We start from the raw sequence: 27,900 nt of genomic DNA on the forward strand, positions 1-27,900 counted from the left end.
GTTTTGAAGTTTAAATAAATCCATCCAACATGTCAAGCTGCAGTAGTGCATCCCCCAAATTCAACAGTATCATGTATCAATCAACCTGCTGATACGAGTCGAATGTCGATAAGACCCGCTTGGAGCAATAGAACAAATATGTATCCCTTACCATGATAGAGAGACTACATTCCTACTCAAATGCCATTAAATTGAGGACTATGAAATAGATCAAGATAACAAGAGGGATTGCAAGAGATGTTACGCGTTAGCAGTGAGGAGCCAAAGGTAGCACCATGCCTTCTAAACTGAAGAACATAAGTTTTTCAGAGACCATTCAGGTTAACAAGACGGTTTCCATCACCATGACTTCTATAATACTAAAATCAAGGAAATTCTGATGGGAAGGAAGGGTCTATACATACCTCTGCCAGTCCCTAGCTTAAATTTCCGCATCCACCTCAGTTGCGAATGAAGCAATGATAATATATGCAACATAAGCATCCCCAGCAAGACAGTTCAGGTCGCAGATACACCCAAGTATTCCTCAATAAAATATATCATTATTAGATATTTGGAAGCATTGTCATAGGATTATAATAAATTCTGTGGCGTCTAAGAGCCTCACAGTTGATTGGCAGCTATTGGAAATTATATGATATAATTGATAGAAGACAGCATCAAGAATGATGGCCATAGAGTTGAGCTTAAGACAGCAGCGTTAAAAAAAATAAATTTGGATATCTAACAGTGATCTCAAGTTACCAACGGGAAACTCTCTATCTCCTTGCATTGAAGCCAGCCGCGGAAGTCATCTATTAAATAAAAAATGGAATCAAGAACCACAACACAAAGTTGTGTTCTATAGGTTGCCCAACATAATCAATCTAGATTTGACATGTAACATTGAACTTCACCATCTTTTCCCAGATAAAGAAATAAGCTGCAAAAAAGAGGGAAAAAATGAGTAAATTTATCATCTAGTCACTTAATTGGATGTTTCACACCAAATGCATTAGAATTTCCAAGGAACGGATGAATTAGATGTAAACAAGACAGCATGGGAAACTGTCTCAGTTTAGATATATACAAAAAATAAACCGACAGTTTAGACATATATGGGACTATGGGAGTACTGGCGAACTAACCTGATGAGCAACCAGAGCCAGTCTCCTATTGTCTCTAGATGATTCAGTCAACAAGGTAGATTTCTCCAGCTCACGTGAACCATTTTTTGGGTCCCGAACGCTCCTCTTTATGTTAGTCTCTTCAGGAGAACTGATTTTATCAGTGCTTCTCAAAGATTCCTTCTTGCGTTTCCTTGTATATCTACGAAGCTCATTGTTGTCAGCATGACTATGAGATCCATCACTTGGTTTGGATGCTCTGGCATCTTCCAAGTCAGAATTTGTCGACGGCACATTAACTACATCAGAGTTTGACACAGAACATGGACCAGCTAAATTTACTGCAGCATCACCTTCCTGATTTATGAACAGGGTCTCACCTTCCCCTGTCACCAAAGAATCATCTTTTATGTCCGAGTCTTTTTTTGAGGCATTTTGTGCAACTCCAGATGTATTTAAAGCCTTAATGCTTACAGTAACATTCCTAGAGCCAGATATAGGATCTACATCACTTTTAATCAGTGTCAACCCAGGATCCAAAGAGGGAAATGGCTTGATCTTAACTTCATTATCCTTAATATTGGACTGATCTTCACCAGACTTGACTTTACCTTTGAGCGAAAATGAGTAAGCCTTGCAGCGGGTGAGAACAGAAGGCGGTTGACAAATTTCAGAGAGAGGATCAGGATGTGACATGATTGAGGTAGAAATGTTATCCCTGTTCTGCACTTCACCTTTTCTTTTTTCCTCATGGAATATATCATGTTCATTTCTCAAGCAGTTGCTTGTGCACTGCAAATTTGTCTCCAACCCATTAGAATTTCTGTTAGTAGCCATGTTGTCAGTCTTGGTAGAGGCTATAGAAAATGCCTTCTCATTAGGATTATCATTTAAATTAGTCATTTCACACACGATAGCAATAGAAGGTGGTTGAGAAGGTTTCAAGCGCCGAATAGGATGAGACTTGCATGAGGCAGCTTTTCCTTTACCAAATTGAGCTGTTCTCGTTCTCAAGTTACGGGCTTTACCACGTTTTCTCCCCACAGTAGATAAGTGTACCATTGTTTGCATATTCTTGCTCATGGAAGCAGGTCTAACACACTTCCCATCATCCTTGTCACTAGTTTTCATTATCAACTCATTCTTCATTACAGGAGCAGGCTCTCTTCCATCCAGTGAATTTCCTTCAAATGCACGTATTCTCTGTGCACATCCGTTTCTGTTGCGGCAGTTACTGTCCAAAATACTAGGGTTCAATGTTTCATCTTTCAAGTCAGAGGCTATCATAATATCAAACAATGAATCTGAAGAAGGTACGATGGGCGTAGTTGTTGGACTTCTAGGAGAAGATTCATCTTCCTTTGAGAATTGTCCATTCATAGGTGGTACTTGTTCGCTGTCCGCTTTCTCCCATCTCTCCCGCACACCATACAATTCTGATCTGAGATCTGTAATGACATCCTCAGCCTCCTGGAGCTGCGCTTCAAGCTCATCAATTTTCATTTGCTGGCAAAAGGAAGTTATTGTTGCTTCAGTTATCAATAACGAGAGGAACAGTGCTCAATCGATTCTAGTTGGTAACATTTAAAAGAAAGCAACCAAGGGCAGACAATGCAAGTAAAATCTATAAGTATAGCAGAATCCAACTTCATCCCAGATTGATTTGAAATGGAAAAAACCAAAAAGTACCAAGCAAAAGAAGTGTAGAAAACTTGGGTAAAACAACTGGATATCATTTTTCAATATTAGGCACAAAAATCCAGACAGAAGACTAAGTCTACTTATAGGCTGAAAGGAATATCATTGAGTTAATACTATAATCAGAAAACCCCCTTCTTCCCAGCAATATTAATAAACTATTACTGCATATCTGATGAAATATTCTGATGTTTCTGCCAAAACTCTATTTAAGAGGAAGCAAAACCAACTATCCAAACGAACGCAAAATGCCATAGAGACAAAAAGGGTGGCGCTTTTAAGGTTCTGCTATGACCTTGATAGAAATAAACTTATTGTGCTGAATCAAAGAAGATCAAGCAACAATCCTTTGGTGCCTTTGGGGTTGTATGTAACTTGACTTAGCTCCAAATTTTATGAGTTTGGAACTTCTTAGGGTCTCTTGATAAAACCCGCATAATGAATAATGACAGATCAATAAAGGAACTAAACATCACTCTATTCATTCCAAAGTACCAAAGGAAGGAAAAAAAACAGCCTATCAAACTTGGCTACAGAATTTATGGGAAAAAAATCTTCTAAATCAGGAGAAGAAGCAAAAGATGACAGGCAAAGCACAATATTTTAGGCACTTGGGGTTCAGGTTCCTAATAAGTTCCTTATTCTTTCCACTTAAGTTTAACAGAAAAAAATTTCCTTGACTTTTGGTAACAGTCCAGTGTGCACACTACATAATTAAGACTTTGCAAAAGAAGCACACTGCGAAATCAAAAACGTCCACAACAAGGAATTGCAAACCATCCTAGTTTTCAGAACAACATTATGATCAACTAAGGTTCAGAATCAGAAATGAACCAAGTAAACAACATAGTAAGACATTTAAACGAACTTCCCAATCTACTGAACGCTAATGCTAAGTAAACACGCAATTATATCTTACATAAGCCTCACAGAACCATCACTCCTTTACTTCAATCAGGACTTCCCAAGTCAGATACAAAGCACCCAAATTAGACCTCACAGCTGCATATATTTTACACATAAAAAATTCTTGCCCTCTTAATAAATAGAGCAGATGGAGCAAATTTATGAAATTCATAATTCCTCTTAAAAGAAGATTTAGGGGAGGTTAAAGTATGACCTCACAGAGGACAGTAGATCTTTTAAATTTTTAGCTTTAAACATGGACTTGTTGCCACATGAGAAGTAAAATATGAGGTAAAGGCAGAGTTGGTGAAAATATATGAATCAATATTTCAGTAAGCATAAAGAAACATTTGTATTAATTATTTTTCATGCATCAAGATGTCAGTTCATTATGGGTAGGCCGTCTCGACCCTTTGAGTACTTGTTCAACATCATGTATAAAACAAGTTCAAACACTAACAATGAATCCATATGAGGTGGGGAGGAGGAGGTAGTTCCAAAGTTAAAGATCATATTTGGCTCCTTCACACAAATTTGAAACTAATAGAAGAAAGTATCTTCCATGGAGAAACTTGTGGGAGACAAAGATCCCAACTAAAACATCTTACTCTGCATGAGAGGCTTCTTCGTGAAAAAATGCTACCTATACACAATCTTTAACGAAGGCAAATTACCATAGTCAGTAGATATCTTCGAGTAAAGAAAAGGAGGAAACCGCTATGCACATAACTTCATTGCAAACTGACTTCTACTCTGTGGAAGGAATTTCTTTGAATAATGGGAATACCATGGGCCGTAGCTAGAATGGTGGATTGTAAGATCAAAGCTAGGAGTTATGTAATTCATATTTCAGGATGAAAGGAGATATTTAAGCTCTGCCATTTCTATCCTATCAGGTAATATGGAATGAGAGAAAAAGTAGAGCTCTTGAAGGGAGAGAAACAAGCTTGTCCAACTCAAGGAATACACGCTGACAGGAATGTTTTAGTAGATAAATAAGCTTGTAGATAGGAGCTTACCTTTAAGTTATTCTAACTGTGCAATAATATATAAATACTTCCAAGATTACTTAGATCCTACAATTTTTCCACAATACATATTAGATCATTTCCATGATGGAAAAACAATAATTTATTTGGTGGTTGATAAAAATAACTATTAAGCAAAAGCAGAATGCTGTCCACGCTTAAACCAGAACTAGATTCAGTTAATGATTTGATAATCTATCACACTCCTCAACCAAAGTTAAGCAAAAATTTTCTTGATGAGTAGAATGTAAATGTAAAGTACCAACTGTTATCTCTTACCACTATCCGACAATGTAGAGTTAGCACATACACAATCGAATAAACAATGAAATAAGGCACTCAATATCATCCCAATGAAATACCGTTAAAATCCACGAGATCACAAACGAGAAGTTCTAAGAACCTTGGAATCAATCATCTGCTTCATGCGCAAAAGCAATCGAACCCCTTCGTTTTTGGCGCTACGCAGTTCCTGCTCGAAACGAAGTGCTTTACGCTCTGACAGCATCACTCGAGCGGCCGCCTCTTTCGAAGTGTTCAGTATTATCTCCGCGTAAGCCTTTTTCAAGGCCTCCATTTTCTGCAATTCCCCCAAACAAAAAAACACAAACGCATAAATTCTTCAAAATCACAACACAAGCAATTCCAAAAAAAGACCAACAAAATAATCGGTTAACGTATAATTAGAGGTTGGAAGCGACGCCAGTGGTGGTTGGGAGGAGAAAGTGCGGTGGTTGGTGACATTTACCTCTGATTCTTGCATAAACCGTAAAGAAGTTGTTTGGGGTTTTTGAGAGTAGTGAGACCGCCCAGTACATGTAGAGCCGAAAATGGGTTTTCCTATTTAGCTGTTGTTTCTGTTGGGAAACCGAAGAATGCCTCCACCTTTTTTACCGGATTACCCCTCCACTTTTGTTATTTTTTTAAAATATATACAAAATTACATATAGATAATAGCTTAAACTGCATAAGACACTTAGCTTAAATTGAAAAACCGTAAGTGTCCCCTAAACCTTAAACCTCTAAATCCAAACCTTAAACCCTTAACACTAATTGCATATTAATTGAACACACAATATATGAAAGACAGAGGAAAACATAGTGTCTTAACATAAACCCTAAACCTTAAGAAAGAATCTAAAACAGACCAACCAACCAAATACAAAATCATCCCAAAACCAATAAATCATATAAACCATGAGGATAACAGGTCCTTAACACTAATTGCACATTAATTGAACACACAATATATGAAAAACAACAGACAATGTATAGAAAACATAGTGTCTTAACATAAACCCTAAACCTTAAGAAAGAATCTAAAACAAACCAACCAACCAAATACAGAATACTATCTTAATAGAAAATTACGGGGAGAAAATTTTTGTACATATCATCCCAAAAACTATAAATCATATAAACCATAAGGATAACAGGGATCATTATTGACAAACCTTGTCGCAGATTCTCCAAGTCCGCACATCATATGGAAAACATAGTGTCTTAACATAAACCTTAAACCTTAAAAAAAAATCTAAAACAGACCAACCAACCAAATACAGAATACTATCTTAATAGAAAATGACGGGGAGAAAAATTTTGTACATATCATTCCGAAACCAATAAATCATATAAACCATAAGGATAACAGGGATCATTATTGACAAACCTTGTCGCAGATTCCCATCATCGTACGACCTATCAAGTACTTGGAAAGAATGGAGCGATACAAGTATTCTAGTTTTAATAAGATCATTAAAAAAAATCAAAATGTGTCACAATTTAATCGTACATATTTTTTTTTTGTATCTAACAAGACTATAAGAGTATTCATGGATGGATTTGTGTGACTAATACCTAAGATATGTTGGGATGTAAATTCACATTTCACAACCATAAAAAAATTATAACCCGACCCCGAACTTTGTTTCAAATTATAAGTTATATTACATGACAGAGTTTTTTAATCAAAACTTAATTAAGAACACGTCAATCAATTCAAGGATGACCGAATTGGTTAAGAATGAATTCTTCTCCAATGAATAAATTTAAATTCGGTTCTTTATATTGACGTCATAAGACTTGTCAAAATACCTGAAAAAATAGGTTAACCCTTGTTTTTAAAGGTGAGTTTAGGAAATAATTTTTTAAAATCATAACACAATTTTATAGAATTTTGTTGCAAAAAATCTCAACTTTAAAAATTACAACCGAGCCTCGTTAGTAGTACTAAATCTCTCCATACCTCGGCCCAGCCCAGCCCAAGAATCCAGACGGCCCCAAAAGAAAAGTTAAACAACCGGAGAGGATCAATGGATTAGACCAAAACATGTTGGGATTAGTCAAAAACCCTTAATTAAACCCCCTTTATTAAACGATCGTTGTTAGTCAAAGCAGCTTCAATCATCAATCACACACAATTCCATTAAGAAAAAATGCCCACTGACCATAAAAGCCTTGCAAATAATAATATTCAAATCCATCTTCTTAAACAATTTGTTTGTTAATCACTCACACCACACCACACCACCCCATCTAAATCAAAGTCAAATAATGACTCATTCTGCAGTTCTACTTCTATGGCTGCCTCATCTTTAGACTATTCCATACGTTTTACGCACAAATTTCATTCTTTTTAGACCAAATCCACCAAACCCAGTTCACAAGATCTTTTCTTTTTATGAAAGATGAAGGATTCAAGGATCTTGAGCTTGATATTCATGTCTGTTGTTGTTTTTGCTGCTACTGCAGTTTCTGAGGATGATGTGAAGTGCTTGGAGGGTGTCCAGGCTTCGCTTGGCGACCCAGAGGGGAAGCTAAGCTCTTGGAGCTTCGCAAATAGTTCAGTCGGTTTCGTCTGTGACTTTGTTGGTGTCTCGTGCTGGAATATCCGTGAAAACCGGATAATCGAGCTCCAACTTCGCGAAATGGAACTTTCAGGACAAGTTCCGGAATCGTTGCAGTACTGTCAGAGCTTGCAGAAGCTGGATCTTTCATCTAACAAACTCTCAGGTAGTATTCCTCCCCAGATCTGTACCTGGATGCCATACTTGGTGACTCTGGATTTGTCTAGCAATGATCTTTCAGGTCCTATACCTTCAGATCTGGTAAAGTGTATTTATTTGAATACTCTGATATTGTCCGATAATCGGTTAACGGGGACTATACCACCTGAGTTTGTAAGTTTAGGTAGGCTGAAGAGGTTTTCAGTTGCGAATAATGAGCTTACTGGTACTATCCCATCCTTCTTTGATGGATTTGATTCCGCAGATTTCACCGGGAATAATGGACTTTGCGGGGGGCCTCTTGGAAAGTGTGGTGGAATGAGCAAGAGGAATCTTGCAATTATTATAGTTGCCGGAGTGTTAGGTGCGGCGGGATCTTTATTGTTGGGTTTTGGGGTGTGGTGGTGGTACCACTTGAAGTATTCTAGGAAGAGAAAGGGTGGGTATGGGATTGGAAGAGGGGATGATAGTAGTTTTGTTGAGAGATTGAGGAAACACAAGCTTGTTCAAGTTTCTTTGTTTCAAAAGCCTCTTGTCAAGGTTAAATTGACTGATTTGTTGGCAGCCACAAACAATTTCAATCCAGAAAATGTTACATTCTCAACTAGAACCGGTACTACTTATAAGGCTGTTCTTTCCGATGGATCAGTTCTCGCAGTCAAGAGGCTTAATGCTTGTAAGCTTGGGGAGAAGCACTTTCCTTCAGAAATGGTGCGATTAGGACAGCTTAGGCACCCAAATTTGGCACCTCTTTTGGGGTTTTGTGTTGTGGAGGATGAGAAGCTTCTGGTCTATAAGCATATGTCTAATGGGACTTTGTATTCTTTGTTGCACGGAAATGGTACTCCATTAGATTGGCCAACCAGATTTAGGATTGGTTTGGGTGCTGCTAGGGGTTTAGCGTGGCTTCACCATGGGTGCCAACCCCCAATTTTGCATCAGAACATATGTTCCAATGTGATTTTAGTTGATGATGATTTTGATGCTAAGATTATGGATTTTGGATTGGCGAGGCTTATGTCTTCTTCGGATTCTAATGAGAGTAGTAGTTATGTCCATGGCGAATTAGGTGAATTGGGTTACATAGCGCCGGAGTATTCAAGCATCATGGTTGCTTCACTTAAGGGGGATGTGTATGGGTTTGGGGTAGTGTTACTGGAGCTTGTGACAGGGCAAAAGGCGCTTGAGGTTAGTTTTGCTGAAGAAGGATTAAAGAGTAATTTGGTGGATTGGGTTAATCAGCTCTGTAATTCTGGTCGATCTAAGGGTGCAATTGACAAGGCTCTTTGTGGAAAGGGACATGACGAAGAAATCTTGCAGTTCTTAGTAATTGCATGCAACTGTGTGGTTGCAAGGCCAAAGGATAGATGGTCTATGTACCAGGCTTACCAATCACTAAAGAACATGTCTGAGGATCAAGGGTCGTCTGAACAGTATGATGACTTTCCACTTGTTTTCCAGAAGCAAGAAAGTGAATCAGTTCAGCTTTAAAGCAAAATGAAAGAGCACGATGGAGGCAAGGATTTTCCATGAATTTTGTGCACCTGGGCAGTAAGTTCTCAATGTCCCTTGATGTAAATGTCTCTCAATTTCTATTTTTAGCTGCCTTGTCCATTTGTTGTATATTGCTATCTGATGCTATGAACTCCTCAAAACTGCGGGCTCTTGGAATTTGTTGTTCTATATTTCTGGTGCTTTTTGGCAAGTAAGATAATAAAGTATGACAAAGGGGTAATCAAAATTGGAATATTGCTTGATGTAGTTTTGATTTCTATTTTTAGCTGCATTGGGCATTTGTTATCTATTGCTAAATGTCACCATAAAGTCTTTGAAATCTTGAGTTTTAAGAACTCTATATATTCCCTTTCCCTAATAGCTCCATGATATCTGTAATCTTGTCCTAATCATGGAGTCTCAGAATTTTGTTAGATAAAAGATGATGAAAAGCCTGAGAATACCTGTATTAGAACTACCGTAAGGCCTCTATTATGTAGTTTAAGTATGTTCTAGGCATTTTGTCCTAAATGGGGAGCTCCACATATGAAGTGGCTCATGGTTTGTGGAATTATAATCTGTTTGCTCTGACACACGCTCTGTGTGTTAGAAATATCCCTTTTTTCATGCTGGATGTGGGGTACAAATACCTGTGTACCCTGCAACACCAAGAAAAGGTAATTCTTAGGTATATTTGTAGTCTGGAAAGAAGAGTTGTAGTCTGGAAAATAGTGTTTGTAAATGATATTACAACGTGAGGATTGAGCTTGGATTGGGCAAAATTTGATCTTTCTTGTTCAGTTTGATGATCATATCAGATTTAGCATCATATGAGGCAGACTGATAGAGTAATGCTTAAAATTTGATCCTCATACCCAAGCCCTGAAAAAAAAAATCCAAGTCTTGGTCATAGGTTGGTCCAAAGAACGAGAGTCGGCTTCCTGAAGTCCATTCTCAGTAGCTCAATGGTAGAGCGGTCGGCTGTTCACCTACAGGTCGTAGGTTTTACATGTTTTAGTTTGTTTCGTGGTTCAATTAAGGGGGCCATTCCAATGGGTTCTCGAAATCAAAATTTATGAGATCTCAACTTCACCAGGCCCTATATTTTTCCGATTTTGTGAAGGCAGTCTCAAGGTTTTACATGTTCACTCTCTGTCATGTGTATAATTCAGTGAACTGCCCTAAATCTCCTCTTCTTATTTGTAATTTTTCATTTCTCTGTGTTTAGTTAAAATTTGAGTTTGGCGGTGATGGGTCTCCGATGATGACTTTTTTCAGTAATCAACAGAGCTGATTTAATCATATGATTTGAATATTCTGACTGAGGTTTCGCACCCGCCATTGGAAAACGTCATATTCTTGTTTTCATTACCAGTTTTTATTTATTTATATATTGGAAGTTATTTGTTCTTTCAACAGAATTTGGTCACTTAGGTTATGAAAATTCACTGTACAAAGTATTATATATATTCATATAATCTTCAATTTCAAATTTAGGTAGTCATCACAAGTTTTTTTGTGTTTTTTTCTTTTACATCAGGAGAAGTTTTTGTTTTGTATTATATTTGTGGGGTTTTGAACTGAAACATTATAAGTAGATATTCAATATTTACCTTTTTATACTTAGGTTTTGTTGTAAACTTATCGATCGTATAAAGGTTGTGAGAGAACCATCTCACTCTATGCAAAAAAAAAAAAAATTGCAATATGGCACCACTTTTCGGGGTGTCGCTTCAAGCACCAAAGTGGCTAGGCCGGCCGTGTCCCCTAGTCAGAACTTAGAACTAGTTTTGTTTTTGCTGTTTTCATCGTCATTAAAAGCATCAATACTTTTATGTTTGTGCTAGTATCACACATTTTTTTTTTTTTGTAGAATTTTTTGTGGGTGTTACATATGTTATATTGCTTACCTAGTAAGTTCTAATTGGTGTGCCATGAAAATGGTCAAATGTGCAGTTTCTAACCCGTTTCTAGTGGTAACTTTGGTTTTCGAAGAAGACTTTTTATGAATACCCCTCTTGAATTATGAGTATTGCCGTATTGGTGTCGATTTCTCAACTGATTTGAGGCATCAATTGGTTCTAAAAACCTACAAGTGAAATAAGAGTCATGTAGTACAAATCAGCACTGCTGAAGGGTTAGAAGTGGATTAAGACACTAATGCTGTTTGGCTGGGTAGTAGTGTTTTCACTATCTAGTTGTTTTGTTAGTCAGTTTGCTTGGGCTTGTCTCAAACTTGTTGGCAATGTTCTTGAGGAAAAGGTATGAAAAACTCACTGAAAGATGGATCAGAACGATTTACTTTCAATGTTTGCGCTCATCAATAGATTAAGGGTCAGTCTGGTACAATGTATCGTTGGCGGAGTATACGCTAGAATATGTGGTGTTGATTTACGTTAGAGTATACGTTGTTGTGTAGGAGCTCGTTTAATATATAATGTCAGATTCCATCGCTAACCCTCTCGCCATTTATGGACATGCCGAAGCAAAGCAGGAAACGTTGATTGCTTTAAAACTCAGAAAAGGAACCAATTAACCAGCAACGGTAAAGAAACGCCAAATTAACAAACATCAAAATTGGGAGAGAGGAATAAGCAAAAAAAAAGGAATAAAACATGGTACAAAGATGTCCGGTGGAGTTGGTACAACATGCAACAACATAAGCCTGCCAAAAGACCGAGAACAAGTGCACAAGCTACAAAACGACGACGCAAAGTCCACAAGAAGCGTGGCCACGACCATATTGGCAAGCATCGAAAGCATCCCGGAGGTCGTGGTAGGAATAATTTGTGGAAAAAGCTAGACCGGTAAAAAGAACGCTCCAGATGTGAGCGTTTATTTTTGGGACGTAAACGGTAACATATATGTTTACATTTTACGAGGTGTTTGGTTGACATTTGATGGTGAGCGTTTTCCTATCGAACGCAACACCAAATGGTACTAAATTTGCTACTAATATATGATCGTTAGTCACTTAATGGTCAAAACTTATCTAGCCGTTAACCATGTACATGTTCCCTTAAGTTATGACGTGGAATTTTATTTAATTATGACAGAAAAATGCTATGAGGCGTGACATTTACAGGTGTATAAAATAATTAAAATAATAATTTTGAATAAAAGAAATTTCAAAAAAGTTTGTTATACGCATGCATGATCATATTAATCTGCTTGTTTTAGGTATTACTGTGCGGCAGTAATGGGGGGCTGTACTGTATAATCAAAAGAACCGCAACGAGATGGGAATCTGTCTACCATGCAACATAAAGTCCTTGATTGAATCTTATTAGTTACTTTGGACCGAGTCTTTGCATCTCGACCTAATCAAACCAGAAAAAGAAAGATGAGGACTATTTGCATCCCATACTTAATCAAACTCACCCCATTCTAAATAAACTCAACCTAAAACATAACATTTATGAGTACACTTCAATTTTAGTTTTTTGCAAATTTTTCAGTCTACACCCCATGATGAACAGTAGAACCAGAACAGAGAGACAAGGTGCTAGCCAGCAACTCCGATTTTGGCAGGAAACCACACAAATACATCTCCTTCATCATTTTGCTTTTAAAAGACACCCATTTTGAGTATAGCAGTTTATGATGAAATTCCACGAGATGAGATGGTGTCTCTCTGAGGCATTGTTTCAAACACGTTGTGTGCATGAAACGTGTTTGCATAATGAAGGAAGAAGATACGTGTTTGCATAATGAAGTCTAGAAGGGTGAAGGTCTTCCTTATAGAATTTCAGTATTTGGTCATCAAGTCCTTTCGACACCATGTCTTTTGTCTTTTACCTGATGATTGAGATTGGTTCAGCTGGGTCTGAAGTTGATGAGAACCGTCCATGTCATCTCCTTCCGATGTCCCCATTACTCCGGTGAAGCCTCTGTCGAAGACGCCGTCGAACTCTTCGTCCTCCACAGGAGTGATGGGTCTGGTTTTGTAAGGAGATGGAGAGTGAAGTGAAGAAGGAGAAAACAGGATGAAGGGAAATGATACATGGTAGAGTCAGTTGGGAAGTTATTAGATTAAGGGTTTTTTACGATTTTGAGGTGTACTTAGTCATCTCTGGAGTGCAAATAGTCCTCATCAAAAGAAAAGTAGTAAAAATGGAGACCAGAAGAAGAAGTTTTTCTTAGAATTCGTACCCTTACAGTGCCTGCTTGATATGGTATTTTCATCATTTCATGTCATGCAAAGTGAACCCTATCCATCAACCTCTCCCTCAGGCCTCAGCTATATTAAAAATTTGTAACAGAACAAGAGAATGGTATTTTCCTCACTAGTTTGAGGCTTGCCCTGTCTCCTTGGCACTCTTTAGGCTCGAACAGAGGGTTGCCTAAACTTGCCTGCTCTGCTGTACGTATATTTATTACAAGCAAATAGTCATAACTTGACAGTCAGAACCAGGAAGGAGAACATTGCCAGGTGATTACTAGCTTTAGTACGTGCATCAATGGTTGATCAACTAATATTTATTTGAATTTCATATTGAAAGGAAAGGAGCTGTTTAATTAATGTTCCCTCTTCACAGCTAAAGTGTCCTACTTCTTCTTTACCCCAATGCCTTTATTTGATCCCATCAAAATAAGAGAAAGATTGATAGCTAAAGAAGCTTTTGTTAAAGAATAAAACCATCATCACATTCCACACATCTCAAATATACATACAGATATTATATTTTATAAAAGAGTAGATCATTCAATCATCATTTCAAATCATTGTGTTCAAGGAAATACATGGCATAACATACAATCTGAATTCAATATAACCACTGGATGTACAAAGAAATCTAAACTTGGGTACCTATTTAATTCAAGAAAATACAAATCAGCTCCCAAGAATAAGTATTCATCTGTTGTACAAAGATCACATACCAAGAGGAAATTAGTACCTGTTGTGGATAGGATCAGGACCGTTAGGTACTCTTCTCTTGCTCACGAAATGGAAACCAACATTACGGTGACGACGACGACGACCAGGATTACTCTCCCTTCCAATCAAATTCAGATGCTCAAAATCACCAGGAGGTGGTGGTGGTGTCATCGTCATCACTGCTACACTAGCATTGTCTGTCATTATTCCAACACAAAGTAACCAAATAACTCCCACAAATACAAAAGCTCCAAATAGAGCCCTCGGAACCCTGCTGCCTCTTCCCATTTTACTCCCTCTGTCTTCTCCTACAACTTTAAGCTAAAGGAGAATTGCAAGCCACTGATGGTGTCTATGAAAGAAGTCACAATAGCCATGTTAATGTGAAGAGAAGAAACGTGCATAAGATGACGAGTATACCAGCAGGAACAAAGAAAAGGGGTGAGAGAGCAGGGCAGAACAAAGTATTTTTGGTAAAAATAAGCTTGGCGGGTAAGGAATGGATGGTCCTATTTAAGGGGATTGGTTTGTCCTATTTGAAGTTGAAAGATTGGAATGTTATGTGAGAGAGAGAGAGCGAGCGAGGACTGAGAGCATAAGCAATAAGACAGAAAAGTTTATTACCCTTGTTGCTTTAGTATATCTTATATGGGTCCATTCTAGGCTCTCTTCCTTTGCTTTGATTTGTGCAGCTACCAAGGGGACCTCCTCACTACAAACCCGCCAAAGGAAATCAGAACTCTAAAATGCTTACTCAGTTTTCAAAAGTCATAGGGCCTTGTGCCCCCTACCTCAAACCGTATGGAGGAAGTAAGCATTATTGCCAAAAAGATAAACCTAGGAGAATTATTGTTCCTAGGAAATGATCTTCATTGCTTGAGAAAATAGCTTTAGACCTATCTCTATAAGCTGAAGAAAATTTAAAGGTTGAGCCTTGAATAGACAGTCACAGAAGTAGACCGCATAATCTGCTTTAGGGGCTTTCACCAGTCCCAGATCAAAGTTTTCCAAGTAGGAATGTCTAAAATAGGACTGAAGGGATCCACCCAATAAAAGAAAAGGAGATACAAAGACGTAAATTTAAACCGGGAACTAAAAAACAAATAAGTTAAACTTTGCTTGTAGCACAAGTACTAAAGCATGGAAGCTGTCTTTGAATATGCTATTCCTGTTCTTTACTAAAAGATAGTCTTCTGAACCTTTGAATATCTCATTCTCAAGCAATGAATCTTGAAGAATTGGAAAGTGTTTTAGTGGAATAAGAATATTCACACTGAAATGTTCTACAACTATACTGCTAAACTGAATTTGAACTACAAAAACAAGTGAGGCAAGTTTAAAAGACAAAAAACCAACATATACAAACAAGATGGTCACTATCACATTCCATGAATATGCATATTCACTATTCAGCAAATGTCCATTGGTTAAGAATCTTAACTAAAATTCTAGCTTGCCCTACTAAATCGATAATTGGACGAACAATCGATTCTCAGAGTGTAGTATGTTTCAATCAGCCTTGAGAATCATAAATTCCGAGGACAGCATTGAGAAATGCCCTTTTCCAAAGCTAGAGATGATTTTGTGTACAAATATGTAGCACTTTTAGTTCAAGATCCCACCAGAGGATCACAGTTCAGTCAACGTGGCAACTTCAGTAAAATTCTTTCAATCATGTGGGGAGGGAGGATAAGCAAGGCCCATAAATGATTTGTATTTACTCATTCATCAGGTCCCATCCTTGAGGATTCCATCAACCAGTTTGATGCAATTGTCCCACATGCCCACTCTCAATAAAGCGTTGTTTAAAGCACCAGAGAAGGATGGAGTTAAGAAATTATGGGTACAAACAAGGATTAAGACAATAGATACTGTGTTCTCCACTTATTTAACATTGTGATCAGAAGAGGAAAAACATAATAACAAGAGAGAAAATTTGACAGACTTACGTGATTTAATCAAGTAGGCACAAGGGATAGAATTATAACTTCTTCAGAGAAAAAAAATTACCTTTAACCACACTGCCTGGTATGATGATCTGCTCCGCTCACTCCAACATCTAGCCCTTTGCCTGTTTACCCATATTACTTTTCCTACTCCTCGAACTTAAATATGATTCACTAACATTGAATTTAAAAAAACAGTAAATTGTGGCCCATAATAGAATACAATTTCCAAAAAGAGAACTCATCAAAGAGTTTAGATGCCTTTCACTTTAACAAAACTTCAGTCTTTTGCAAACTAAGGGTTTAGAGAATGAACAATAACACTGAATGTGAGAAATTTAATCCATAAACAAGTCCCAAAACAAAATCATTACTTGCATCCAGGGCAATAATTGAGCTGTCCAGATTGAGTCAGTCAAAGGTTTCTATCACTTTATCAAAGTTATTTGGATCATATGCACAAAACTATTTAGACACTCATGCAGGCGAGATGGATTAAGACATAACATAAAGAACACTAAGCAACTTTCCTTGTTCTTCACGACAAGGATGAAGAGATCTACTAAAATTCAGGTGCACAGATCAAGGGGATGAAAACTCCAATGTAAATCAAACTAAAGAGAATTCTTCTGGAATAAGTTAAAGAGATTTGCTATAGAACTTTCCCAGTTAAATCAGAATCCTCTTTTGGAATTTGGAATTTGGAATTTGTACTATCCAATTAATTCAAAGTTTCTAAATCCCTAATTTTTTGAATGCCATTGAATTTCCTTTCTAAGTACTAGCAAAAACGACATTGTTCAATAATCTCTTCCACTTTCCACTCTCTTCGTTCATTTACCTAACAATGAAACGAACAAAAAAAACTAAATAGGCAGCCACCACCACACCCGCGACCACCATCCCAGCCACAGAAAGAGAGAGCGAAAGTGAGAACCTTAGGAGAAGTCTCTGATAAGTAGTCTGTAGTCATTAGGATCAAGACCGTATGTTACATACCCTTGCAATTAGCTCCTGTTAAGACGGTTAACAAGTCTGTTAGTTGTGGTTAGTTTTGTATTAGTACTTAACGTCCATTAAGTCAGGTTTATGTCGGTGACTTGTTAGTATAAGAAGGAATTGTTTTAGTTTGTTAAGGGCAGTTATTAAATAAAGAATACAAGTTCATTTTCACTTTCCCTCTCTTTCTCTGGAATTCTCTCCGTTCCCTCTCTTTCTCATACACCAGCTAGGTTAAGGTTGAAGGCTTGTATCACCGTATTGCTCCAATAACTCCTTCTTTGCACTCAACAATCCACTTCCCGATCCTTCCACCAGCACACAAAGGAAGAATTCCATTCAGCAAATCAAAAATCAGCTTCAAATTCTACATCAAAATAAGTTCACAAATTGAACAAAAGAGTTTCTCTCTTTGAGGGAAGACGACGATGGACGGTCGGTGACCGGAATTTTTAGAGGTTTAAGAGCATGAGACGACGATTAGAATTTGGTGTTGAATTGGGCCTTCTTGGGCCCTTTGCGTACTTGCAGTTGACTGGACCTTTAAAGCCCAAACTCACCAACGCTGCAGTTGGGCTTAAGGCTTTATTAGAAAGAGCCCAGCAACCCAATTAATGCTACTTTTCATCAAAGTTAGTGCAAAGAACAAGAAACACGTGCTCTCATTAAACGTTGTCGTGGAAGCAACTCCCAATGCAATGCATTTACTTTCACATTAGTTCTCCACACGCTTTCCAAATCTACCCGAATCAGGCGGCGAATCAATGGGTGAATTACTGACCGTCAGATCCGTCCTCTTGTTGCCTGTAGAGACACAGGTGGCTTCCATCATCGGGCCCCACACACACCAACAACAATCGTTTTGATCGATTTGATTGACTCTTCAAAAATCTGCAGATTTGTGGAGTCTCGAAGCGGCGAGAGAGAAGGAAAGCGAGAGATGATTCATTGATCAAATCAGGTTCTCGCTGTTGATCTGCGGAGGGAGTGTGGAAGGATGGGAGCTTGTGGTTCGAGATCGAAGGAGTGTGTGGGTTCTCCGATGGAGAAGATGAGTGGTAAGCAAACACGACGAAGAAGAAGAAGAGTCATCAAGGGAATTAGAAGACGTGTTTGTTGTCATCACAAACCTGACGAGATCGATTTTCATACCTCCACAAATCGTTCTTTCACTAATTCTGCATTTCGAGGTTCTAATCGTCGCTGCACCTTCTTCTTCTTTCTGATCAGTTTCGTTTTTTGTAATAGAAAATAAATTTATTGATTTTTTTTTTGTTTTGTGAACAGGAAGTGTAGACCATGCCTGGTGCGATGCGTTTTCAGTATTAGAATCTGAATTGGAAGATGATTTCTATAGCATTCACGACGGTATATTGTTTGGGATGCTTGATAAACTGTATGATCTTAGAATATTTTGTTAGGGATTTACCAAATTAAAGTTTGAACATGTACAATTACAGATGTGATTTCTATGACTGGGTCTGAATCAGGCATCTCACCGCGTTATGGTCAAAAGGAGACCAATGAACAAATACCCAGTACTTCTGACGAAGGACTGAAGTTGAAGGAGGTCTCTAAAGATGTAAATACAGTCAATGTACAATCGAATGAGGTTGTTCCTGTGTTTGTGGATGAAATTTCCAATGCTTGGGCAGAAGATGCACAACGACCGGATCATTGTGGACTAATTCCTAATGTGTGTTTGCCTTGTCTTGCTTCAACCATTGCTGCGGTTGATAAGAAAAGACCTTTCAGTCCAGGGACACCAAGCTTAAGGAGAAAATCTCTTTCAAAACTTTCTTTTAAGTGGAAGGAAGTGCATGCAAATCCAATGTTAGGTGAGTCTCTTGCCCTTCTTCCTTTATCTATTCTTTTCCATGTGTGATGCAAGTTAGTTCAGTTTGATTTCTGACTGATTATTATTGAACTAGTTTGAAATTGATCATTATGATGAGGGTGTTTATTTACTCCAGCCTCAGTCCATTATGGTATCGAAGCTATGACAAATTAAAGTTTAAGAAAATATAAAAGCAAATAAGCAATTGGGAATACTTGAGTGGTGATATATAACCTCCTAAAACTGATAAATAACCAGTTTTTTCTCTATAGCACATTTCCGTCAATGTCTTGCAAAATTATGGTACTTGACACTTTAATACTCCTAGTGCGCTTTATTGTTATTCATTTGTTTTCTTCCTTTAATGCTAAATGGAGCCTCTCTTGTGTTGCTGATTGATTCTAAGTTATGGCTACAGTAGCTCATCGTGACGGTTTTTTTTTTCTCATAACAGTTTCACCCAAGGCGCTTCTGCAAAGAAGACTGATAGCTGGTTCCTCAGTTCCATATTGCCGTGTTGAGAAGAGGATGCCTGATTGTTGGTCAACTATTGAACCAAGTTCTTTTAGAGTGAGGGGCAAAAATTACTTCAGGTGAGAGTATGAAACTAATAAGCTTTTCTTTGTCGTTGTTTAGAAATCTCATTGGATGAGGCACTCTGTTGAATTGATCATTTGCAATCTCTTTTATGGGTAGCCTCTATCAACCTGAAGTGATAATTATATCCTCTTATAATTTACATTGCAGGGATAAGAAGAAAGATTATGCTCCAAACTGTTCTGCATTTCATCCTTTTGGTGTTGATGTCTTCTTGTCGCAGAAAAAAATCAATCATGTTGCTCGATTTGTGGAACTTCCTCATGTCAGTGCATCTGAAGAAGTCCCTCCTATCCTTGTTTTAAATGTTCAGGTATCTCTATGTTTCATGTTTTGGCTAGAGCGCTTACTGAATGATCCGAATGCAGGCTTCTGCTTAACATTTTTTGACATACTCAAACATTGCCACTAGGAAACTGATCATGTCTTCTGAGAATAACTGATTTCAGGCCAGACTTATTGATAACAGAGTGCCTATTGTTTCTCCTACAGATACCATTGTATCCCGCTACAATTTTTCAAAGCGAGAACGATGGAGAAGGAATGAATGTGGTTTTGTACTTTAAGCTTTCAGAAAGTTACTCAAATGAGCTTCCCCTTAATTTCAGAGAAAATATAAATGTAAGATGGATGATTTCTTTCTTTGTACTTCTAAGTCTCTTTCGTGCTTTAAACATGGTGTTCTAAGATCTCTGTCGTAGAAATTAACTGCAGGAAACGATAGCTTTCTGACTTTCTTGGTTATGCTTACTGGCAGAGGTTAATCAATGATGAAGTGGAGAGGGTTAGAGGTTTCCCTGTAGATACAATATCACCTTTTAGGGAAAGATTAAAAATCTTGGGTCGGGTGGCAAATGTTGACGATCTTCATTTAAGTGCCGCTGAAAAGAAGCTGATGAATGCTTACAATGAAAAACCTGTTCTGTCACGTCCTCAACATGAATTTTACTTGGTAACTTCTCCTCTTAAATTTCAGTATTATTTTGAATGACTATTCCCTTTCTGATTAATTTGTTTTATTATTTATCCTTGAACAGAATTGTTTGTAGGATGATTTTTCCCCCTACATGCAGTATGCATTACGTTAACATGTTATGCTAATCAGAAGTAATTTCACTTTCTTAGGACAAAAAAATGTGGCATATTAAGATGAGGTAGTATTCGTAGACGTTATACTGATGGTGGATGCGCCAATTGCTCACAGTTATAAGAGTAAGCAGCGCCAATTGAGTATGTGACAGCTTTTTAGGGCCACTTGAACATGTATTAGCAGTTTGTTTACCAAACCAACTTTGGCTTGCCAGCTTAGGTTATGTAGTGCTTGTCTTGGATTCTTCTAAGCATGCCCCCTACTTTTGTCTGATAATAATTGTGCATCACTAACACAACAACGAAAGATAAGACTTAAGAGCCTCCCAACCCCACTCTATCTCTTGTATGCATGACTATGTATATGCTCACGTATCGCTGAATGTAGTCATCTAGTTGAATTCTACTTTGTAAGCTCCCATATCAAAATGACAATAGAAGAACTTATGGTTGATTTTGAATATTTTCGCAGGGAGAAAATTACTTTGAAATCGATCTGGATGTGCATAGGTTTAGCTATATCTCAAGAAAGGGTCTTGAAGCGTTCCAAGAAAGATTGAAGTCGTGTATCTTGGACTTTGGCCTGACCATACAGGTAACCATCTTTGTGAAGATTCTGGGATAGGATGATATCATGATACAAACATATGGAACTTATATCTTGACCTATCTGTTAACTATTCAACAGGGAAACAAGGCAGAAGACTTGCCAGAGCATCTATTATGTTGTGTTCGTCTGAATGAGATTAACTACAATAATTACCAAACTTTGGGCTGTTGACACTGGAGAACTTTGGAAGACCTCAAGTGCGTGATACTCTTAAGGCTTGCTTGCCAACTAATAAAGAAGTAATTAATTGGCACCTTATTCTTCTTCTCCCAGCTTTAACCTCTGAATTTCTGGGTTCGTGTCTTGTTAATTTCAATTTTGACCTCCATTTATTTGTAGAGCAAGAGTCTGTTGAATGTACAGTTCTGACCAATAAGAGAAAATAAAAGGAAAAGAAAGAGTTTTTTCCCCTTCAATTATTATCTTCCTGTACTAGGCAATTGTGATTGATTTATTAATAATCTCTTTCTGAGACGGCTCTTCTTTGATCTTGTTCTAAAATATATTGTGGAGCTTGCCTTCATCCTTGCATTAATAACAAAGTAGGAAGAACAACTATTGTTTGCTTTACATATCTGATGAACATTGACAATCCTAGACAAATATAAAACATTGAGGACTATTGGCAATTGAAGGTCTCTCTGATGCTAAAGACATGGAGAAATTGAAGGAAAAAAAGACCAGGAAAATAATTAAAATATGTGCAGCTTAATTTACATGTATGATATGCAGAGGAGAATCGAGAATGTAAAGCTACTAGACTGTGGGAGGCCCTATGCACCGGCGGAAAATGGAAGATAAACCACACTTCTGAGTCTTGTTTTCTGGCGAAGAAGCCGTATTTTCCAGTTTAACCGGCGGTGGCGAATCAGGAAGATTTGAGGCATCAACCCCCTTTCCCTTGGCTTTCTGGTTCTCAATTTTTTGGAGAAACAACTCTCCACTTTTGTGAAGGGGTGAAACTCCGTGGGGTAGGCCAGTTTTCGGATCGGTGAAGTCCCATATCCGACCTGAAGAGCCTTGCCTCCTGAATGAAACAGCGGATCTCTGCAATGCACTCATGGATCAATCCTTCTTTACCTTCTTTTCCTGATGTAAGTGCCTCTCCTATTTACTCTCTCTTGATTTTGTTTATTTCTTCTTGTCCTTCAAACCAACACAAGTCTTTTGGTTTTGCTAATAGGGATAGTTTGTCTTGCCTTTTCGGAGTTTGTGGTTGGAGTTCATCACCAGATGGTAATTTCATTTCTCTTAAACGGATTGGATTTATTCAATTGTGTCCATTGGTTTATAACATACTAAACTAAGATTCAGCTAATTAGAGTCTTTTAAGTATTACAAAAACCAGACAAATATTTCACCCACCTGCTACCAATAACTTTGTGAAGATTAATTATATGCTCTTCTTCTTGAGGCTTCATGTTTAAGGTCAGGCCTCAAGTAATTAATCCACCCCACCTAAGTCTGCAGCTCTTACCAGATCTGTTAAGTCCAGCACTCAGAAACTCATTTTAACATTAAAAAAAACAATTTAAAAGATCTAGATCTTAATGAACAACATTAATCTAGTACTATAAGCTTATGAAAATATTAAATTTTGAACATTTTTCTTTAGTGTGTTTGGATTGAGGGATTTAAGAGGAGGGGAAGGGAGTTTCCTTCCAATTCTCTTGTTTGGATAGTTTATAAAAAATTAAATAGAGTGTTTTGAAGAGGATTGAGATAAAGATTTCATTAAAATGAGAGATTTGGAGAGAATTAAGGTAAAGATTTCCTTCCCTTCCCCTCCCCATCCCCTGCCCAAAGCCCTCAATCCAAACACACTATTAGGGGCCAAAATCCAGTTACCAACTCCATGGTTGGATACATAAGCAAGAATCTTTGGCATCTTCTTCTTCTGCAGTCCAATGTTCCCTCTTGACATTCAGTTTGTCACAAGAAGGAGGTCTCCCCATTGATTCGATTATGGCCGCAGCGAGAGAGAGAGAGAGAGGGGGGATATGAAGTACTTGGTGATTCAATCATTCAATTCCAATTATAGAAACAATTTATGTAGAGCAAGCTAGGAAAGGAAACGTTTAACAAATAAGGAAGCAAAAAAAGCATGAAATTGACTCTCCCCAATTAATAGTATTTGCATGATTGCTTTCTATCTTCCCAAAAAATAATGGTTTTGGTAACCGAGAATAACACCATACTAATTCACCCTTCGGACATCCGATATGGGTTTAAATGCGTCTGACATATAAGTTTACTCTTTGGATATCTGATATGAGCCTAAATACAAAGTCGTTAGGCATGCTTGCACAAAAATTTACCACCCATCCGGTATGGGCCTAAACGTGCATGACACACAAGTTTATTTTTTGGACATCCGATATGGTCCTAAACACAAGGCATTAGGAGCGCTTGCACAAAAAATTACCATTAACGACATGATAAGTTGGATCAAAACCCAACACATGGCCACGAGAGTATTGTTTCCAGTGGAAATCAAACTCAAGATCTCAAGTCTATACAATTCGACACCCAAACCCAAGTGAGAATGGTTTTGCATGATCATCACAAATTCTCTCCTTCAGACGCACAAAGAGTATGACAGAAGCTTTGATTCCATTAACTGTTACTTCAGGTTCATTTTCGGTGAGTACAAATTTTGTTAGTTGATTTGAATGTTTGGTGGTTGCATAATGCAATTGTCATGTCTTTTAAGCACCACTACTCTCTCTTGCTTCTTAGTATTGGGTTAAGATTCTCATATAAGGGTGTTTCTGCCAGCTTTTCTTTATTTATAGTCATGCTCTACAAATTTTACGTAAAGACATACAATTACCTCCTTAAAAATTAAAATTTAAACAGGAAATGCATCACCCCTTCCTGCTGGCTAAGAGGACATGGATCAATGTATGTACATCCCATGCATTGGAACTCTGAGTATAATAAGTACGAACCATTGAAGGGAGAGGACGTCTAGGATGAGCATACGTTGCAACTCTTCCTACAATATCCGCTATACCCCTCGGAACCCACCATATAGAGGGGGTTCTTGTCACACTCACCCAACTTTGCCCAAGTAGGGCAGCTGTCATTCTTATCAACACAATCCCCGTCATCCGAGTATGCTGCTGGTTTGTCAAAGGACCTGACATGGATCCACTTCGTCGCAGACCACTTCTCGCCCTCAATGACTGGGCAGCTCCCATGCAAGCTGTTTGTATCTGTAGTTGCATCGGGATAAAGACTGAAGAATAGCAATGCATCACCCTTCTTGGCTTTCACTGCAAAAAGGAAACATTACTCGCTATCAATTATCAAATACCAGAAACAGTATGGTGGAGATAACAAATGTTATACTTTAAGTTGTCCATCCATTCCAGCAAGGCAATTAAGAGTCACGAATGATTTACCTTCAGAGCGTTTGATACGTGTAGCTCAGATAAGATTAATCAAGAGAAAAACACCAAAAAATAGTACGTAATACCATAACTGAGATGCTACTAAACAGAACCAACTATAGGGAGGCTGATATCATCTTTAAATATTTAGTACAGAAAAACATGTATAACTGGCAGCCAATCTCTTTCCAACATGTAGCCTCCTATGTTATGCTTGACCCCAAAGACGGCAGAAAACAGTAACTGTCTACAAGTATAATATCTCTACAATATCAAAGAAGGCGAAGAACAGAAGAAAAAGGAAATAAAATGCAATTCTCAGAAAGCATGAAGCCCTTACTGTGTCCAAGACCTGCTTAATTTCACATCTTTAACTCGTCTGAGAAGGTCGGAGAAGTTGAAAGATATTTGTACAAATAAGTTCATTAAAGCTTTAGCTTGAATAAAGTGCTTAATTAATGACATATAAGAGTCCATAAGACTGCATATCAGTAACAATACCTGCATAGCCAGATTTAGCACAGTCAGACCAGCTGTCATCCTTTGATTGAGACAATTTTTCCTACAGAAGATATGTAAGCATGATTACACCGACATGCAATATGATGATGGTAGAAATTGAACAGCGTAAAAGTCAAAACAAACTGTCATTAACTACCATTTACCTCTGAGTTGGGGAAGATTGTTTCTCCACCCTTGTCAACATTGGACAAATACATCAAGACAGTGGCAACTCGGTGGCCACCCAGTGCTTGATTCGCCTTGTCGTGAAAAAAATCATAATGTGGCTCATACTTTTGACCATGCTCATAATGCAGTATTTGAATGGACTCTCCGTTTTCTGCTTGCAATCCAAGGATCAAGAACATGAAATAAGTTCCTTTTTTACGTACACAATAATAGTCCTCGTCTTTGTGAAAACCATGTTACAGATATACCTACTGGAAGGAAGGTCCATGCTGCAATCCTGGCCTCAATACCAGCTACTACATCATCCTTCAAAATTAAGCACAAAGTGTTCCAAGTCACCCTTTCAACTCAACAAATTGGAAAACATATAGCCACAGAACATTAATGAAAGACAAAGATCATGATTCTTACGAATGAGAAATACAGAGAAAGACAGTAATTTCATAACTATTAGTCTATTACCATAGCCATGCTGGCCCCAAATGGCAGGCCAGAAAGTAAGGAGGTCATAGTCAATCAATCCCAGAAAAGCAAATTTTCAACAAATCATTAGCACTCAGGCCTAATTTCAGCAAGTTGCAGAGGGGAATTCAAATGCACCATATCACTTCCCACCCAAAAGAAAAATATTTACCAGTCACCCAGTCAAGAAAATGCACAAGTTATCTCTATCTATTCATTTACTTCTAAGCAGGACGAACATCATTTGGTGCATTATCGCCAAGGGAAATCCACAAAGTTCCCCCCTTCTCTTGCACATAATTGACAATCTAATCTGATGCGAAGATGTTACAGGTAAATGTGAACCAGGCCTTTGAAAAGATTCTTCAATATCTTTCATCATTGGATGAAGGAAGAATAAACAATGGCAAGCAACAAGTGGGTGTTCAAGGTAGAAAACAATAAAATAAGAAATAGTGCCTTAAACAAAATATCTTCTTTTTTGAGAAAACACGTACTCCAGAGAAATTCATAAAGGTCCATAGCATGGTCTTTCCTTTTATTTAACTGTGACCATGATATGGTCGCAAGAAGCTTCAAGGTAGTCAAACTTCATGTTCGTCGAAGAGAAAGAAAGATAGAGAAGAACTTAAATAAACAGCTAACTGTCTCCTATTGTATGTATATTAAATCCTAAGAGATACACATGGGGTCACATGTAGATTAACCTCTTACTCCCTTCTACTACTTATAAAGTTGTAGAATATACATCATGTTTTCCCAGCCTGATACAAATATAATGGACCAGAACACCAAACAGCCTAAGGATTTGCATATGGATCTGATCTTGGTTCAAGTGACAGATTTTCTTAAAGAATCCACGTTTGAAGGGATTTCTAACTTGAGGTATTCAGGTGTTTTCTTGGAGGATTGAATAATTCATCAGTGGCAGATTTGGATTGTGATGTTCAATTGTTCATACCATGCTAAAGCTTCATGATCATAAAAGAAACAAAGATGGAGCAGCATTATAACAAAGAAACCAGAGAGCATAACAAACACATGGGTCTTGTGTTGACATCAAATCCTAAGAAATATTTGCAGAAAACTACAAACTTACACTAGTATGGGTCTATTATATATGAATGTAAACAGATCTGAAAAGTCTCCCTCCCTCACAAATATTGCTTTACCATATGGGTTTTGTCTTGATTTGCTTAACAACACTCAGGGTAAGCTAAATAATGTCCGTGCACAAGGCTCCCGCAAGTGGGATTCAAATCAACATAGGTGAGGACTCAATGGACGCTTTCATTTTACAAATTCACAATATATAATTGAAAACCATGTAGTCGAAAATTCAAGAAGGAAAAAAATTGAACACACCTGAGCTTTACCAAGAAACATGCCAGAGCTTGTACGCACTTCACTCGCTATACTCTTACCGGACTCGTTATCTGCCACCATTGACTTTTCCAGCTTATCCCTCGCCTAAATTAACACAGAATCGACAACAAAATAACCGATTAATCTAACAGCATCATCAACTAATTCAATTCAAATCAAAAACCCGACTAATTCCAACAAATCTGAAATTCAATTACACTAGGTTGAAAAAATCAACTACCAGATTGACGAGATGATCACACTCCTTGTCTGTCAAAAAGCCCTCGTAGAGAAAAGCCCTACAAAGTAAAAATAAAATAAAATGGAACAACCAAAAAAATCAATTGAAGCCAGTCTGAGAACCCACGAACTGTGAATACAATACATGCGTACATAAACCATACCTGGGACGCCACGATAGCTGAGTGACCCTTGTGGGGTCAAATGCAGCAGAAAAGCCTCCATTTTTCAATCTAAGCAACGATCCGGACCTGCACAATAACAAACAATTAAGAAATTAATTCTCTACTTGCACTGCCTCAAATCTGTACAACATTTCGGGTGTGAGAGAAATATATACGTCTTCTGGTCGCTGAACCAGGAAGAATTGGAGCGGAGAGGGAGGAGGAGGAGGAAACAGAGAGAAAGGGAGAGACAACAGCGAGTCTCCATACGAAAATTCTAGAATGTCTAAATCTCTGACAGAGAGAAGCTGTTTAAGGGGGATTTTATGATTCCACAGATTCAAGGGAAACGATGGGTTCTGATAATTTCCCTTTCCAGATCAACATTCA

General features: G+C 37.8%; 5 protein-coding genes across 13 annotated transcripts; 2 read left to right on the forward strand and 3 right to left on the reverse strand.

The window, feature by feature from the left end:
• Positions 1-522: 522 nt before the first annotated feature.
• Positions 523-5,595, reverse strand: LOC120010319. Its single transcript, XM_038861090.1, has 4 exons — positions 5,487-5,595; positions 5,142-5,318; positions 1,128-2,612; positions 523-922 (listed from the first exon to the last, which is right to left on the reverse strand). Exons 1-4 carry the CDS (start codon positions 5,499-5,501, stop codon positions 893-895), a joined length of 1,707 nt encoding a protein of 568 aa, XP_038717018.1. The 5' UTR covers positions 5,502-5,595; the 3' UTR covers positions 523-892.
• A 1,578-nt stretch (positions 5,596-7,173) lies between these two features.
• On the forward strand, positions 7,174-9,500 carry LOC120010951 (inactive LRR receptor-like serine/threonine-protein kinase BIR2). Its single transcript, XM_038861912.1, has one exon. The coding sequence runs from the start codon at positions 7,426-7,428 to the stop codon at positions 9,232-9,234; it is 1,809 nt and encodes a 602-aa protein (XP_038717840.1). The 5' UTR covers positions 7,174-7,425; the 3' UTR covers positions 9,235-9,500.
• Positions 9,501-13,902: 4,402 nt separating this feature from the next.
• On the reverse strand, positions 13,903-17,052 carry LOC120010263 (CLAVATA3/ESR (CLE)-related protein 25-like). Of its 6 annotated transcripts, none has more exons than XR_005470851.1 (4): positions 17,000-17,052; positions 16,127-16,236; positions 14,741-14,828; positions 13,903-14,468 (listed from the first exon to the last, which is right to left on the reverse strand). XR_005470851.1 is itself a non-coding variant. In XM_038861004.1 (4 exons), exons 3-4 carry the CDS (start codon positions 14,402-14,404, stop codon positions 13,969-13,971), a joined length of 348 nt encoding a protein of 115 aa, XP_038716932.1. In that variant the 5' UTR covers positions 14,405-14,468; positions 16,127-16,236; positions 17,000-17,052; the 3' UTR covers positions 13,903-13,968. The 6 variants fall into 6 exon arrangements, 4 of the variants coding, with proteins under 4 accessions (XP_038716932.1, XP_038716931.1, XP_038716933.1 ...); XM_038861004.1 differs by lacking the exon at positions 14,741-14,828 and having other exon boundaries at positions 13,903-14,047; positions 14,136-14,468; XR_005470850.1 differs by having other exon boundaries at positions 13,903-14,828.
• A 783-nt stretch (positions 17,053-17,835) lies between these two features.
• Positions 17,836-21,610, forward strand: LOC120010264. 4 transcript variants are annotated; one of them, XR_005470852.1, is made up of 9 exons: positions 17,836-18,251; positions 18,349-18,429; positions 18,522-18,899; positions 19,353-19,491; positions 19,646-19,808; positions 19,988-20,116; positions 20,253-20,447; positions 20,621-20,707; positions 21,057-21,179. XR_005470852.1 is itself a non-coding variant. In XM_038861007.1 (9 exons), exons 1-9 carry the CDS (start codon positions 18,059-18,061, stop codon positions 21,363-21,365), a joined length of 1,464 nt encoding a protein of 487 aa, XP_038716935.1. In that variant the 5' UTR covers positions 17,842-18,058; the 3' UTR covers positions 21,366-21,610. The 4 variants fall into 4 exon arrangements, 3 of the variants coding, with proteins under 3 accessions (XP_038716935.1, XP_038716934.1, XP_038716936.1); XM_038861007.1 differs by lacking the exon at positions 20,621-20,707 and adding an exon at positions 21,273-21,610 and having other exon boundaries at positions 17,842-18,251; positions 18,552-18,899; XM_038861006.1 differs by lacking the exon at positions 20,621-20,707 and adding an exon at positions 21,273-21,610 and having other exon boundaries at positions 17,845-18,251.
• A 2,336-nt stretch (positions 21,611-23,946) lies between these two features.
• On the reverse strand, positions 23,947-27,900 carry LOC120010265 (probable prolyl 4-hydroxylase 7). The gene is made up of 8 exons (XM_038861009.1): positions 27,687-27,900; positions 27,511-27,597; positions 27,348-27,405; positions 27,107-27,211; positions 25,528-25,585; positions 25,255-25,430; positions 25,091-25,151; positions 23,947-24,472 (listed from the first exon to the last, which is right to left on the reverse strand). Exons 1-8 carry the CDS (start codon positions 27,776-27,778, stop codon positions 24,165-24,167), a joined length of 945 nt encoding a protein of 314 aa, XP_038716937.1. The 5' UTR covers positions 27,779-27,900; the 3' UTR covers positions 23,947-24,164.

Source organism: Tripterygium wilfordii, chromosome 12 (assembly GCF_013401445.1).
Source record: "Tripterygium wilfordii isolate XIE 37 chromosome 12, ASM1340144v1, whole genome shotgun sequence".
In the NCBI taxonomy this organism is placed as follows: Eukaryota; Viridiplantae; Streptophyta; class Magnoliopsida; order Celastrales; family Celastraceae; genus Tripterygium; species Tripterygium wilfordii.